The 16,778-nt window shown below is 37.5% G+C and overlaps 1 protein-coding gene across 1 annotated transcript; it reads left to right on the forward strand.

Annotated features, from left to right (window-relative positions):
* Positions 1 to 1,190: 1,190 nt before the first annotated feature.
* On the forward strand, positions 1,191 to 14,542 carry LOC105438136. Its single transcript, XM_030983598.1, has 9 exons — positions 1,191 to 1,449; positions 4,583 to 4,698; positions 6,787 to 7,002; positions 7,978 to 8,049; positions 9,336 to 9,629; positions 10,289 to 10,321; positions 10,829 to 10,978; positions 11,457 to 11,541; positions 12,365 to 14,542. The coding sequence occupies exons 2-9, from the start codon at positions 4,614 to 4,616 to the stop codon at positions 13,068 to 13,070; spliced, it is 1,641 nt and encodes a 546-aa protein (XP_030839458.1). The 5' UTR covers positions 1,191 to 1,449; positions 4,583 to 4,613; the 3' UTR covers positions 13,071 to 14,542.
* Positions 14,543 to 16,778: the final 2,236 nt, after the last annotated feature.

The following is a 16,778-nucleotide window of genomic DNA, read 5'->3' on the forward strand; positions in this document are numbered from 1 at the left end:
CCCTAAAACACTTCTGCTTTCGAGACAAATTGAATATAAATATTTACCGGTGCTCCCGGTAAATTTTGATAAATTTCAAATAGCGCCTACGGCCGTACAATGATAGCTACGACCATGAAAATTTCAGAATATGTTGTTGTGATATATTATTTCCAAACGGGAATAGCTAATTGGTAGATTTTAGTCAAGAAACATTGTTTTATAGCTTAATTAATATCTCGACCTTGAGAGGGAGCTATACAAAATAAAGAGTTTATTGTTTACAATTTCATAACTTTAGACTCGACTTTAACCGCGACAACGATCACTGAATATTGTAGGATCGCATATGCTTCCAATATGTTCATTTGAACCAAATTCACGACCCCATACCAAAAATTTGTATTACCTTTAATATCTTTTGACTAAGCGTAGTTTTCAAGGATAATCCCATAGAATATGAAATACATTAGACATAATATCCTATACTTTCTGTTTAAAATATCAACATTCTCCCAGTATACGTACTAAATAAAAATAACAACAACAACAAACACGTTTCCCGTTTGGTCCAAAATTTGAAAGTTTAAATGAAATACACAGTATATTTGTAACCAAAGTTGCCAGGCAGAGAGTAGGTGGGTCGAGGCGGAGTGGTAATAAAAAGAGAGAGAGAGAGAGAGAGAGAGAGAGAGGGGGGGGGGGGGGGAACTAGGGAGAGAGAAAGAGAGAGAGAGAGAGAGAGTTGTGTTCAAATCTAAAACACATAATCCTCACGGTGCTAATTCGACATTTAAATCTTTCATTACAAACCGCGACACCGATGTCTGCTAGACAAATTACGTATTCACGTACACAAATGGTACATAATATTTTGTGATAGTATTATCATGCAGACTAACCAACTCTGCATACAGTACCTAAAAGTGGAAATTGACTCTGAAAATGACTCATGCCGTCTACTATTCATACAATACCCTTTAAGTTCACTGATAGAAGTCGAACAAAAGAGTGCAGGAACGCAAACATTGTTCTGGGCCCTGTTTCACAAAATGTGTCATCCATGACAAGTTTAATAACTGTTATAGGGTACTGAAATCATCGCATTTGATTGGTTGAGAGCAGATTTGTCATATAATTTTCGCACGTTGTTATTGATTGCATGTTTGATGAAACGAGGCCCTTCTTCACAGAGTCTCCCAAACAAGGAAGGGGAATTCAGCATGATCAGTAGCCTGTGAACTTGCGTTCACAAAGTCATAATCGAAATTACAAAGCTCTTCACAGTATTCATGTTCATATTGCATTTATCTGATCAATGTGGTACCGTGTAGTTTTTTCACGTATCAATTGATCGTTGTATTAAGTGAAAAGGACATTTGTTCAGGATCTTCACTCATCTATTGTGATAATATTGGATTTGTTCGAGCCACGCAGAGCATAGATGTACTGGAACATGAATTTGAAAAGGTGGTAATTACGAATAGAATAATGATATATATTTGTAATTTGTATTAGCTCATGAAATACTAGTACCGTAAGTGTGGTATGCTGTAACTAACGATTTCATTCACAACTTTATCCTTGGCTTCTTCTCTCTGGCAGTCACTGAATGACCCATCAACTTCAAAACAATTTTCAAGTAAGTTTTTAAAGTAGATATTCATTGATTTTAAAAAACTAACTTTATTTTCATTATTGCAAAGTTGAAATTTTCTTTCGACAAGGTTATTAAAATTCAATGCTTGGACACATCCGAAGTAATGATTATTATAAATTTCACAAACGCTTAAATACAGCCCCGGCATAGCACCTGAGGAGCTCTCCGAACGGTGCTGAGATGTGTGAGATCACAGTATGGACATGATTTGCACAAGTAGACGATGTACCATGACATCTCACACATTTTCAGTGCCTGTGTTTTCATCTTCTCTTGAGTTCTTTCTCATACTTTACTACCGTCAGGTTTAATGAATAATCTATTGCCTCACTCTAAACCCCGCGCATGGTTTTATTTTGATGACAAATGCAGCGATACAAAAATAAAGGAATCTGTCGCTTGCAAACAAAATAAGACGCCTTTGTATATTCAGCTACACACACCGCGGTATGTTCGGCGTTTCAAGAGGGAACAAATGCCGTCCTTAATATCATTCCGGGGGTTTTTCAATTTGAAAGTCTGGTTTCTTGGATTGTTAATTAACCCCTATCCTGTGTATTTACAAGCAAAAGATTTTAGTAATCAAAATCGGGTCATATCCCCTTTTGAATGGTTTGACATGCCATTACATTTATATACACTAAAATCATTATAATTTGAGAAATAATAGCTTTGCAATTATGTTCATTCTTTATGGGATTTCGTCTGCTTGGGCAGTATTGGTCCATATAGTGACGTCATTAAAACATTGGTTTTTTTCCGGCGAATCTCTCGTATATCACTGCTGCTATGGAGGTGGTTGTATTTATATATTTTTTGATAAATCACCCGATATGTAGTTGATCTTAAACTTGTACGATGGCCATCTGTTAGCGTACCAGTTTTTAGTGATACATTAGTTGACATATTTGTGATTTTCTTTGAATTTCACCTTTAAAGCATTGGAGACGATATGGGGGGTGGGGGGAGGGGGTGTTAATTACCGGGCTATAAAGCTCTTCGGAGATACCAGATGTACAAACTTCCCCAAAATTTCAATAGATTTTTACACATGAAGACGTCCAACTGCATTTGAATATAATAATCACTCCCAAAGTGATGGATATGCTTCATGAATACCTTTTGTATCGCCTTGAAAAGAATAATCTCACCTGCGTATTAAAGAATGTACCGCCGATGGATAGATGAATAATGATTCATCACTTTCAAGATAACTGTCAAACAGTCGTCTGGATGAATTTTACAGTATTGTTTAAATTACCTCTATCTGCAGGTTAATATTTGGGGTCATTTAATTTAACAAGTGCTATCTCCGAACTATCTCTCTACACAATAACTCAACATGTGAGACCACAAATGACCAAATACCTAGTAATTTCACTCATGCTTTATTGATGCAATCACAGTAATTAGCAACAACAGTTGATACACTGAAATTTGTGGAAGGGGATGTAGGCCTTTATACTTTCTATCTCTTACGGGTGCATTGTATTTTGTATTTTTGTATTTATTAACATTTTTGTAATATACAACATGTTCATGAGATCACTGTCTCCTAGAAAGTACAAAATGTAGAAGATGTGAAAAATGTACAGAAAGGTTCATCATGAGAACTTCTGTCTCATGAGTATACAACATGGTCATGAGATCACTGTCTCCTAGGAAGTAAAAAAGGTAAAAGATATAAAAAACATACAGATGGCTCATGGTAATCAGCGACTTGAACATTAGCTGACTCATGAGTATAACGAGTATGCGAAAATTTCAGGAGGAATAGGCATATTTACTCTCTTGATTTCTCCTTTAAGCATCTGATGTAAAGTCGAACGGGGTTCCATTCATATGGCGCCATTTTCCCGCTGAGAACTTTAGCTTCGTCCCCTGTTGATAGAGACGACTTACTTCTTGAGCATGCCTTTGCTTTTTTGTGAGATCATCTTTAGTGAGGTCATCGATCATGAAGTAGTTTTCGTTGGCTAGAGATGCTCGTTTAGACTTCATAACGGTAACTTTGTCGCGAAATGATAAGAACTTAAAGAGGATGTGTCGTGGACGATCAGCATCGGGCTTACCATCTCAGTGAGCTCTCTCGATCCTGGGGGTTATTCCAAATTTATCACTCATGACATTCTGAACAATCTGGATGCAATCTTCGACCGTATTTTCCGGTTTTCAAACAAGGCGCACGTTGTTTCGGCGAGAGAAGCGTTCAGCTTTGTTAATCCCAGCTTTCTGCTCAGCCGATTCTCGGAGAAGCGAAGTCATCTGCGTGTCGAGTGCAGCGTTCTTTTCCTTGAGTTCGTTCACTCTTTGGGACTCGAATTCGATTGCCGCCCCCAGGTCTCGCTCGACCCTCTTTACGTTTTCGACTAGAGAGTCAACAGCTTTTGTAATCATTGTTTTAAACTTTTCAGTCATTTTAATAAAGTATCGATCTATGTGTACAATGCGTACAGGGCTGGGTTCAGAGGTTCAGAGCTGGGGCGGGCAAGCTTCGCGGTGGTGATCTCACGTGACCTACGTCAAGCCCATCGGTTGACGTGGCAGGAGAGGAGTAAAAATGGTGTAAACTTACATCTTCCTCCTGCATTTCCAGGTGTCCTTTGGCCCTTCTTGCCAGTCTTGTCCTTTGAGAGTTCATCGTCGGTCGATTGCAAGTTATATAGTCCGTTTACAGCGCATATAGCGAGGAAAGTTCGAACAAATACGGAGAGGCAAGAAACCTACGTCCTACTCGTATGCATGTTGTGGTAAAGTGTCATTCCAATACCATATTCTTGCTACTTTATGAGCATAATTCCTGTTGTTATATATTGATTTAGATTATAACAACATGAACTGTTGCATTATGATCCCATTATCACAATCGACCTCACGATTTTCTAAATAAGTTCAGGATCATGACTGAGCGGTTAAATATTCGACTTCGATTTTAATCTGCAGATTCACCGGTGATTCGTAACTATTACTCGAAATGGATTGGCATCGCATCATCCTTGTATTCCTGGGGATTTTTTTGACGCAGTGCAGCAATCACATGGTCAGATGTGTCATAACAGGTAACCAATGCACGTTGCACACGAGCCGTCACTAGGGACTTTTAGATTTGCGTGGACTGATACGTGTGACGTCCATTGAAGGCAGTGCATTACAAGGACGTCGATCGTAGCATAGACCTATTGTCTTCGTGCGAATCTAAAAGTCCCTATTTACATGATGTTAGGACTGCGCGTCTCAGTGGTTGATGTGGTCTCTGAAACCCCATGTAAAAGTGATTGTAAAATAAAGAGTGCAAACAATACTCTCAAGAAGTTGTGTATGGGATAGTTACCTTAATAGGCCCGATTAGCGCAGGTAAAAATGCAATAAAAAACCACTCCTCGTTTATAACAGCATAAGAAAGCCGATGAAGACACCTGACGGCCATCGCATGATCACGAGGTGCAAATCAATGAATTTGCCATATTTATACACAATGGCCCAGCACAATGGTTACTCAGTTCATTTTGGCATTTACTAGTTTTTTGAAGTCACTCGCACATAATAGGGACTTTTAGATTGAGTGGGCGAGAACACGACGAACGCCGACTGATCATGCGTGTTGACGTACTCAACTGCCCATGTTGACTACAATTAGAAATCTTTTAGATTGCTTTCGACGATATACATGCATGCAGGAAGTAACACTATGAACATGACAGACAAAGAAAGAGGACAAAATATACAGTTCCTCATTCTACCCTTAACAATAGGCCATTTTCGTAATGTAACCAAATGTAATGCATAGGTCTTTGTGAAGTGCACAATACAAATTATTTCATTCACCTGATAGGAATAATAGTAGTTCAATAGTCAGAATGCAACTGCATATATTAAGTGTTGCTAGGTAGGTCAAGCCATAATGTTTGTCCAACCTGGCAACAACTAATGTATGCAGTTAGGATTCTGTCTATTGAAATACTATTATTCTTATCAGGTGAATGAAATAGTTTGTATTGAGGCACTTCACAAAGACCTATGCATTAAATTTGGTTACATTACGAAAATGGCATATTGCTGTGGTAGAACATTCCTTCACTGCTATTATGTAACAATGTGTAGAACAGGTGGATAGCAGGGAAGGGATGTTCCTTTGTCTACATGAGGAACTGTATATTTTATGCGCACGCGGCATATATACTAGTACCGTACTAGATTTAGGAAAATCAAGGTTGACGCATTCTCGATCGCTGACTGAGACGACGTGACGCATGCGCAGTGCCTTAAAATGACGTCACACGTTGCAGTCAAAGCTGTCAACGTGCAAATCTAAAAGTCCCTAATGGCGCTTCAAAGACCGCTCCAGTCGTTAATGTAGTCCTCCAACAGAAAATGAAGGTTCGTAGGCAACAGGTGTAGGGAATAAACGACCAAAGATATTCAGTCATTGGCTAAAAGATCTATTTTTTACTTCGTTATCTCATTTGATTCCAATTGAGTTATCAAATACAGTAGATCTGAAGGTAAACTAAAAACCTGTCTAAAGACACTTAGGCCCGAATTCACAAAGCAAGGTTTGAGCTCAGACCAAGGTTTGAGCTCAAACCTCCTTTTGTTTCGCCAAACCTCCTTTTGTTCTTTACAAACCAGGTTTGTAAAAAACGCGTAAAACGCGTCATATGACGTACGAAAACCAAGATTTGACGACAAACCTCCTTTGTGAATTCGGGCGATACAGATGATTTCAGTAGTACAAAATGTACACCTTGTGGGAACAAGCAATTTCACATGTAGTCTTCAAATTCTAATATTTTCACATCAAACACAAACATATTTATGTGAGAAGAAGCGCCTTGTCCTACTACATTAACCAGACCCTGTTGTCATTCCATACTGCCACGGAATAGACGAACTTTAAATGAAGCAATTTTTTGTATAGTAAATTAAGGCTAATTGTTTTACCTATCAATTAAAGTGTAGTCTATTGATATGCTGGTTAGGAATTTGCTTGCGAGAAATCTAGTCGTAGCTATTACCGGTTACCATTTACTTCAGTTGTGCATATCATGTTGGAATATCTGAATACGCTAGTAAAAGCGTAGCATAAGCAGTGGCTAGGCTTCGTTAGTTTCATGGACGTTTCATTGTACACATCTTAATTTTGACAGATGTACGACTTGTTGGTGGTCCAACCTCCAATAAAGGTACAGTTGAGATCAGGATAGACAATGGGCCATGGGAGACAACATGTGAAGTAAATCTTGATTCCAGTGACGTCATTGTCATCTGCAGACAGTTGGGATTCAAAGGAGCAAACATAGTGATAAGAGACACACATTATGGACAAAATTCAACTCCAACCAGAGGGCTGGGATGTCTTGGAGGTAAAGACATATCATTTATACTTTTGAAAATGTTATTGCCTAGTTTGTCTACCACTACTAGGAAGATAAATGACAACTTATATATATATATATATATATATAATACAGTGAATTTCACAGAGAAAATCATATTTTTAGAAAGTACATTTTCCGCCCTTTCATATGACACCTCAATCAGGAAAAATGGACCAGAAATAACAAAGTTCTGTTTGTTTAAAGACAAAGTAATGCATGCATTTCCATAATTTGATTAAACGAATCGTTTTCACTGGCTGCCTGCCGTAGCAACAAACAGAGTTGACAAAAGACTTAACTCCGTTTCGTTGACGATCAGTCATGCATCAAGTGTTGCGTATGCTACAGATCATCGAAAACCCGTTAGTCATGTTGATTTGCAATGCCAAAGGCAGAAGAGGTTGCAAATTGCTTACCTCAGTTCGCAACGTGTCAAGAGCTCATTCAAGCTGCAAACTACTGCACTTTTGTAAGAAAAGTAAGATGAGGCTCATTAGTTTTTTGTATATATTTTTGGCAACCTTTAAACAAAGTGATGAATACAAGTAGCCATCATTAATTTTTATTTGGTAGACGGTGCTGTTGGCTTTTGCCGGGTTATTAACCTTTCAGTACGTACACTAAGGAAAGCTGACCCTGCTTTGCGATTGGAAGGTGAAGGGGGGGGGGGGGGGTAATGTTTATTTGATGGTACATAACTTTAAGTTGTTGATATTCATTTTATCATTTAAAGAAAATGTATTTTGGTTTAATTAAATATGTTTTTCCACCTATCCATCCTGAGTGAAATGAGTATGACGCCTTTGTTCTTTAAAGGTGATCTCCCCAGCGCACGTTCATTTTACATAGTTTATTTAATATAACTATTTTCCAATGTAATTTGAATTTATTGTTGTCAGACTGAAGTTACAACAGGATCGTACATCCATATTATGTTCTTTACAATTTGATATATTTCAGTTGAAACTGACTTGTCAGAGTGCCCATCGTTTCTATCGGCATGCTCGAATGCTGGAGGAGCTTCGTGTCATGGTAACTTGTTCTGGTGAATTATATTACCACCTTTTAGCTCGTGAAATAAGATTACACCAACATTTAGATAATTAAGTAATAATAATAAGAAAGTCATTATATACACCTGTAACTTAAGTAAAAATAAAAATTATCCACCCGATATATGACGGGGGGGGGGGGGAGGGAAGGGGTGGGGGGGGGGGGTGGGGAGGGGGAGGGGGACCTCACACCTTAATTAATAACAAACCCCTGTTGATAAAAGTTTCTCCAAAATTGAACTTAAGAATTTTGTACTCCCGTTGTTGATGAGTGTTAACAGAAATCATGTTTTGTGCCGAATACCAATTAAACAACGATCTGAGCATTCGATAAAACATTCCTCCTGGTCCATTAGAAAATATGATAAAAAGTGAAATAATGGGAAAGGGTGCAATTTAATCTATGGCACTAGGTTGTAGGTTCCAATATTCCATTATATATTAGTGTCTGGCAAGAGTTTACTTATACATACGATCTCAAATTTCGTGCATTAAATGTCGATGTTCGTGTATTCAAATTAACGCGATAGGTTCAAGGAGCCTTTTGTCTTTCTTTTCACATTTACATCCTATATTTCATTATCATATGTAATCTAAATAATCCGTTGAGAATAAGTATGTTTGGCCTTCATGCATACTCATAATATAATTATGTAGCTGGTCATGTTGAACGATGCATCTTAAATCTAATGCACTTACATGTAATTAAAGCATTTGTACCCGGTCATGATCCCGCAAGACTAAAGAAAAGCTGAGATCATCGGCATCTGATTTTTGCATGTGCCTATTTCTTGAATAGGAGAGAAAAAATTAAAATGAATGACCATTCGATAATCGCACGCTCCCCATATGAATTAACATGACTCATTTGAAAAGCTTGTTGTATGAGTACATATAAAGATTTATAAACTACATATTTGGCCTCAACGATGCTCTAATATGTGGTGGCCAGGATAGTATCATATTCGATCAATTCTCGGTGGGGGGGGGGGGGGAGGGGGGTTGGCCCTCAGCTTCTCACTTCCTACACCAACGTTTATTACTGTAGTCGTATTGTCAGACGTGTGTTTAACGTCCTCACAGGTGATTGATGTCTCGGATGTTTTGAGGATAATTGGAAGACAGAGTGTTTTGTGGCGCCATCACCACCATGAGTACATTGATGATTATCTCCTATTGCATCCAGTTTTGTTTCGAGTCAATTTAAGGCAATTACATGCGGACGCGTTTAATACCATACCATCATGCTTTTTTAATTTTATACAGGTGAAAGTTATCTTGGATGCTTTGGGAAGCAACAGATTAATCACGTTTTAACTGGCGATAAATCAACAGACGTTCCAGATATGACTATTTCCTATTGCATCCAGTTTTGTTATGAGTCAGCCACAGCTAAATATATATACGCAGGAGTAGAACTTGGAAATAACTGTTTATGTGGTGAGGCTAATGCCGGGTATCCTAGACAAGGAGAGGTGTCAGATGCTTTCTGTCAGGCCCCATGTTCAGGAGACCCTACCGAGAGCTGTGGTGGGTACGAATTCATCGCTGTTTTTAGAAGTGAGTACTATCATAAATACATTTAAACCACGCGGAGGTGTCACTAAATTGGGCATCCCAGAATACCAAGCATTGACAAAATACTATACTGTATATTAAAAATTAATAAATAATAATACAAACAAAATATATATAGTTCATTCAATACCTGCATGTTTTTGTGGTCTTGAAACAACAGGACAATAATTTACCACTGATAAGATTCATGAGTTTCGAAGATTCTACTTCCCATGTTTAAAAGAAAATCAAACCCAACAAACTTTAGCTGATAGCCTAATTGAAAGTAGTGAGCCAGTTGAAATATTTTGAAATAGCTCCATTTTTATTATTTAGCAAGGAACCCAATCTCTCCAGTTTCCTTGGTAGCCACTATCCCATGGGAGAATACAATGAAGAATGACGACCTCCTCACAATCCTCGTGCTTTCAGGGAATATAGCCCCTTCCTCCATTTCTGCGAATGTAAATTTCATTTTGTGTTCTTATCATTATCAAAAGGGAATGAATGTGTTTATAATCTCGAAATACTGAATCCTAATACACTATAAAGCACTTTTATAAAGTTGTATATAAGTCAAATGAGTGGGAAGGCACTATACGAAACAGTTAATGTCATCACATATTTTGCTTTTTCCCCCGACTATTTACCTGAATTTACAGTACCCATGGTTCCGCCAACAACAACGTCGATAAGTATGTACCCGTAACCCATGTTTATATCTGATTATTCCTGTATATTGATTATGTATTTGGAAATTAAAAGAGAAGAATTTCCCATTCTTATGAACAAGAAAATTGAACTTTGAATATTTTGATAATGCAATTAGAAAACTCTCTTAAGGTTAAGAGGGCTAAACTTACCACCAAATCTTCAGTCCTTCGTAAGAAATGATTTATTATAATATGAGGTTTCATGTTCCTCCATTTTTAATAACTGAACCCCTGATCGGTCGGGAAAAAGGTGTATTATCCTTAAAGCAAAATATGCAAAAACTATGGTCCGTACTTTACGAATATAATTAAACTTGACCCTACGTCTAAGATCACGTTTAACAAGGATAACTTAGACCACAGATTAACCACCTTTGTTAAATCCGTTGAACAAAAGCCTTAGCCAAGCGTCGGGTTGATATCTTAGTAGAATTTAGGCCTACCTATTTAGGCCTAGAATAATTACAAGAACTGTTTCTAATTCAATAGCTCTTACACCGTCTACATCGATATTAGAGTTAACTTCACCCAACCAGGTGACAACAAATAACGGGAACACATCTGCCATACCATCATCATCAACGGCATCTATGTCACCTAAAGCAACGTTTGATCCTCCTGGGACTCGTAATAACACAGGTGGGACTTTTTTCGCGAAATTTCAGAGTTACATTATTGAATTTATAGCACGTCAATCACATTGTTAGACTGACTCTAAAGCGACGATTCCTTGCCACTCGGGGTTAGGTAATAATCTTAAAAAGATCACGACTACCTACAAAATAGTAACCTGTGGCAATTGCAATAGCCATGTCAAAGAACCTTTAAAATACATGTATGTCAACATCACAGCAACATGTTACGTTATCCGAACACATTTTCTGAAACTAATTGAAACTTTGCGATCTTGTTTGTTATGTTTGCTCTGTTGTAGGGTTTGTGACGGTCTCAATGGCGTAAATGGAATGTCAAAATGAATTGTCACACGCTTGATATAAACTTTTAATTTAATACCCCAATGTGCTTTACTCTTGCTTTTCTGAACGCTTTTAAAAAAAAATTACTCGGTTATCGAAGATTAATCTCGTCTTATCATTGGTAAAATTGATACTTGTAGGTTTATATGGAGGAATTGGTGGAGGTGTGGCTGCATTTATCATCCTCATAATCATCATTGTCATCATCTTCATCATGGGGAGAAGGTTTGTAGCTATCCTCAATTTTGCATCCTTTCTTAATGGGTTGATCAATCAAAGTAATGAAAAATAAAAAAAAAAGCTAAGCCCAAGTTTTCTTTCTTGCACATAGTTAATATATACCGCACAATTCATTTTTTTAAAGACATCTTTTCAAATATTTCAAAAAGTTTTGAAAATAATATTGTAAAGGTTATCATAATGGTATGAAATTTCTTTTAATCTAGTCTTCTAACTACACCAATATCCATGATATTCCAATTAATACGTACCGAGGTATGAGTAAAATTTTAACCGAAAATCAACTCCTATAAAATTAAGTTTTTGAATTTGTTACACCTTTTTTCTTACATCACTATGTTGAATAACAAATTAATGGGAAATTAAAGAACTAGCTATCCCGACCTTCTTTTCCCGACGAAGAATCCGTACCTGGTTAGGAATTCAGCCGGTACGACCTGTATTCGAAGCGAAGCTTGAACCACGGTAAAGATAAGCCTCATACAGTATTATGTTCCTTCCCCAACACGGCAATGATTTGGCAATGCCTTAATCTTTTTTGTCATTCCATACCCAAGAGAAAAATGGGCACCTGGTGGGATGATGAAAGCCTTAGCGTTAGTAATTACAATATGCCCTCACGATAACTAAATGGCTGAAATACTCCCCAGAGAGTGAAAATGGTGCATATTGTACGTGAATCAATCCGATGACCGGGGTAATGAGATCTGTTAAGCGCTTTGAGACTGTTTTTCGTATTACGTACGCGCCATATAAATGCTTGTTATTATCATCAAAATGTTATTTATATCCAAATTTCTCAATTCAGGTCCCGGAAGGGACGAAAGGACCACACTTCCTCACAAAGGATGTCTTTTGCTACAGCAAGCACTCCTACGGGAATCAATGGCCTCGGTATCAGCAACGCAGCACTTGAAGAGCCGTCGGTTGCAGGAGGTTCACAACTTGGGTTACAAGCTTCAAATAATGCGACGGCCTCTGTTCTAACTGCTTCCGGAAGAGACAAGAGTGGACTTCTTGTCAATTTGAATCCCAAAATGTCAATGAATATCTACGGGGGAATTGATGATGAAGTGCTAGGCGATGGAATGATGCCCTACGCTTCATTTGACACCGCTGCCACCGTGCAGAACAACAACGGCCGATTAAGTGTAGTTTACGCCATGCCCGACAAGAATGGAAATGAACCACGGAACGACTACGAAGTAATAACCAATGAAATGGCACACTATGCTTCTGTTGACAATGTAAGTCCGATGCGCCCCCGAACCATGCCGAACAAGAACGACAGGCTAAGCGTAGTTTACGCCGCGCCCGATAAGAATGGAAATGGACCTCGAAATGACACTTCGGAAGACTTCGGCTCTCTCTATGCCATACCCGATAAGCCCCGAGGACAGCCGGATGGGAACGATGATGGCATAGTGCATGGTCTTTATGCTAAAGCTGACGAATCGTTGTCTGGCGATCAATATGAGCCGGAAATGGTTGAAAATGAACTGTATACCATTTGAGAGACGCCGCTTTAACCAAAGAAAGAAAACAACAGAATAAGTAAATTTTGCTTCATGTGTTGATGATTTAGTTGATCAGATATCGAATAAGTGGGACATCTTTAAAACAAAACAAAAACAATAACAATAACCTTTGAACCCTGAAAACTCAAATGGCAAGATAATGAGTATTCCTAATCAAAAATAGTGTTTGTAAGGGGGAAGTCAGATTTGCCCGCTTTTTATAATTTTCGATCCAAAATTAGTTGTCCCCTCAAACATGTTACTGCCAAAATCAATTAAAATTTATTCAATATTGATATGATCAACTAGTTGAACTCGAGAAAATCGTTTTTAAGATTATTTAGTCAGAACAAGCAGTTATTGGCAAATGATATATTCACTTGTTGTTCTATCTATGTACGGGGTATTTTATTCAAGCGATAGCAATTATTCATTCTTCACATTAATGTTCTTGGTACGGTGTATGGTATTCATGATGTTCTAAAATGCATGGCTTCTCATTTTCATGATTGAATTGTAGATCGTGTAAGGTGTAATCTAATATTATTCTGGTGTACAGTTAAATGTATGTCTACTCAGATTTGTGTACAGTATGTAAAAACCCTGCATATCCCTCCATGTCGTTTTGGGTGTCACGGTTACATGATTATATTCACTTTGTGAAGGATTTGGTTTTATTACGCGGTGTATGTACTGTTAAAATAACATCGTCTTAAATCGTCATATTTCATGTGTGATCTTTCAGTGTAATAAGTTATTCAAAATACTCAGTCTAATATACGTACTCAGCTTGCCACGTTTCCGGCTTGACCCTACTCTATATGTTAATATAAATGTACCACGAAAGGTGAGTTCTGGTAAAGATCAAAAATAAATTTATGAGCCTATTCATTTTTCGAATATCAGTTTGGAAGAACATTGCGGTGGCAATATATCCCTAAAAAGATTCACTTTGAAAATGCCCTATTATTCGAAAGGTGACAAGAAATACCTGAAAAGACTGAACCAAAAGGCTTGCATGAATATACTTATTTCTTTGTGCGACGCATGTGAATGATGTGATCATCAACAATCCTGAGGTATATAATTATATCTTCATTTTTAACATTTAAAACTTCCAAGTAGGCCTAATACTACTAATAAATCTAGATTTTCAGAGCTGAATATTTTTTCTTCGCGCCTTTGCATATATTGTCATTATCCCGGTCTTCGGATTAATTCACACACACGGCATGGAGTCTTTTTACATATATTTGTATTATCCCGGTCATCGGATTTATTCATGCAAACAGCATTACACATTGTGGACAATTCCACTCCATGCTGTGCATTCCAACATATGGTCACCGTGAAGGTATATGACAATGTCTATCACAAAGGTTTTCGTCATCCTACCGAGTCCCCATTTTTTCCTGGGTATATATAGAGTGGTGAAGTGTGACGTCATCATTTTTTTTTTTTTTTTTTTAAATTTCCCAATTTTTCCTTCATTTTATGAAAGAGCATAAAAAAGTATGGTTCTGGGCCGGTATTCAATTCAATACTTAGCATAAGTAAGACATTTACTAAGTAAATGTCTAAGTTAAGTAATTTACTTATCTCGTATTCAAATCGCATTTTAGACTTATACTTCCGTAGGACAAAATCTAAGTAAATTCAAAACATATATTTTTATGATGTCACATCTTCGGTACTCTATGGAGTGGCAAATGTAGATACATCCGTCCGTGTATTGCATCATCTATCTGTCCCAAACATGCAAATTGTTTCGAGTTGTTATCATCATGTAATCGCGTTTTGTTATTTGTGATAAAATATACTACCTTTAACAATTATGTCGCCTAATTTAGCATTAAATGTTGTAATAATGTTTTGTTTTCCTTACCCCAGATTGGAGATTCAGATCTTTCAAGTGTACATAGCCTTTGTAGGTTATTATATTTGTTTTACGAAACTGTCGTAACTACGAGTTCGGCGTCATTACGTTGACATGCGTGCGAACTTTCATTCGCGCATTTCAATGGGATGTCAGCGATCGTGTACCTACGAAAGTACTTCGTGAAACGCTGCCCTGGATGATAACATAAGTTATCCGTTCAAAGTTTTTATAGTGACGTCATGACCGCAAATAGTGTAGGTAGAGGCTAGTTATTATGGTTTCATACTAGAGAAAGAAAAAGATAGATCGGAAGGCGAGAGAGAAAGGACCAGAGAGGGAGAGAGAAAGAAAGAGGGGAAAAGGGGAGGGAGAGAAAAATAGAGAGAGAGAGTGAGAGAGAGAGAGAAAGAGAAAAAAAGAATATTGTATGTGTGTGTGTGTAAGGAAGAGAGAGAGAGAGAGAGACGTAGAGAGGGAGAGAAAGAGAAAAAGAGAAGATTGTGTGTGTGTAGTAGAGAGAGAGAGATAGCGAGAGAGAGAGAGAGAGAGAGAGGGAAGGGTGTGTGTGTGTGTGTGTGTGTGAGAGAGAGAGAGAGGGAGAGAGAGAAAGAGAGAGAAGTTAGCAGGGCAAGAGACAAAGGGAGAGAAAGAGGAAGGGAGAGAGAAATAGACCTAGATAGGCCTATCTAGAGAGAGAAAGAGGGGTGGACTTTTCTTTTTGGAATCCTATTTGTGAAAATAGTAGTGATATTATTTCTATTGAAAGGTAACATTAATTTGCTACAATGTATCTAAATTTCTAAGCTATAACAAACAGAGCAAACTACAATTTTTGTTTAAAGGTAAAGACCAGTTATGGTCATGCGATTGCATTGTGAAAGAAACGTTGTGGAATCGATAAGAAAAGGTTGATCATCTAGCATCTAGCATCTGCAAGGTTCTGGAATCATCAAAATGATAAGAAATGTGGCCCATTCTTCGTAAAGTTACAAGCACTATACACAGAAAGATGTATATGGGACTACCCTATATCTCTCACAGACCATGAGAGAAACAAATTTACCAAATATATGAATTAGTAGGCGGTTTCCCGGCAAATCTTTTATCATCATGTATTAGTCAAAACATATTCTTTCACATGATTGGTAATGAGAGCTCCCATTTCATTTTTTGAAATTGGGGCGTTTCCAATACTGGTCTTTACCTTTAAAATTTATTACATGTATTCCACATGGTGCTAATTCGATATCGACAATTTTGATTATAAATCACAACACTGACCCTTGCTCAAGGGATCTGTCTGATATAAAAAAATTACTTATTCACGAAATTGGATAGAATTCATGATATAGGAATTTTAAAAGAAATATTCATGTTAAAAGATTCAGAATTGCATGACGTAAACAAAACCACCTCGGCGTACATGTACCTGAAAACGGAACTTGACTCTGAAAATGACTCATGCCGTCTATTGATCATTCAATACTTTTTCAGTACATTTATAGAAATCGAACAAAAGACTGTTCCTTTGTGAAATGAAAATAAGGAGTGCCAGAATGACATGCCACACATTGTTCCGGGCCCTGTTTCACAAAACATGTTGTCCATAACATGTGACAATAACTGTTATAAGCCATTGAAAACATCGCATTTGATTGGCGAAGAGCAGCTTTGTCATAGGATTTTCGCACAATGTTATTGATAGAAGGTTTTGTGAAACAAGGCCCTGCCTTACAGAGTCTTCGGATCAAAAAAGGGGAATTCAGTGAGGAAGCAATCATAATAAGTCGCCTGAAGTCATAATCAGATCTTGCAAAATTCTTCAC

The sequence above is a fragment of the Strongylocentrotus purpuratus genome, unplaced genomic scaffold, assembly GCF_000002235.5.
Source record: "Strongylocentrotus purpuratus isolate Spur 01 unplaced genomic scaffold, Spur_5.0 spur5_scaffold_13, whole genome shotgun sequence".
Taxonomy (NCBI): Eukaryota; Metazoa; Echinodermata; class Echinoidea; order Camarodonta; family Strongylocentrotidae; genus Strongylocentrotus; species Strongylocentrotus purpuratus.

Bases quoted from the DNA above. Each gene is read 5' to 3' on its own strand.
- LOC105438136 (XM_030983598.1), top strand. From the start codon at position 4,614: ATGGATTGGCATCGCATCATCCTTGTATTCCTGGGGATTTTTTTGACG. The intron at 9,630-10,288 runs GTGAGTACTATC...CTGAATTTACAG, and splicing joins ATTCATCGCTGTTTTTAGAA to TACCCATGGTTCCGCCAACA. The intron at 11,542-12,364 runs GTTTGTAGCTAT...TTCTCAATTCAG, and splicing joins ATCTTCATCATGGGGAGAAG to GTCCCGGAAGGGACGAAAGG.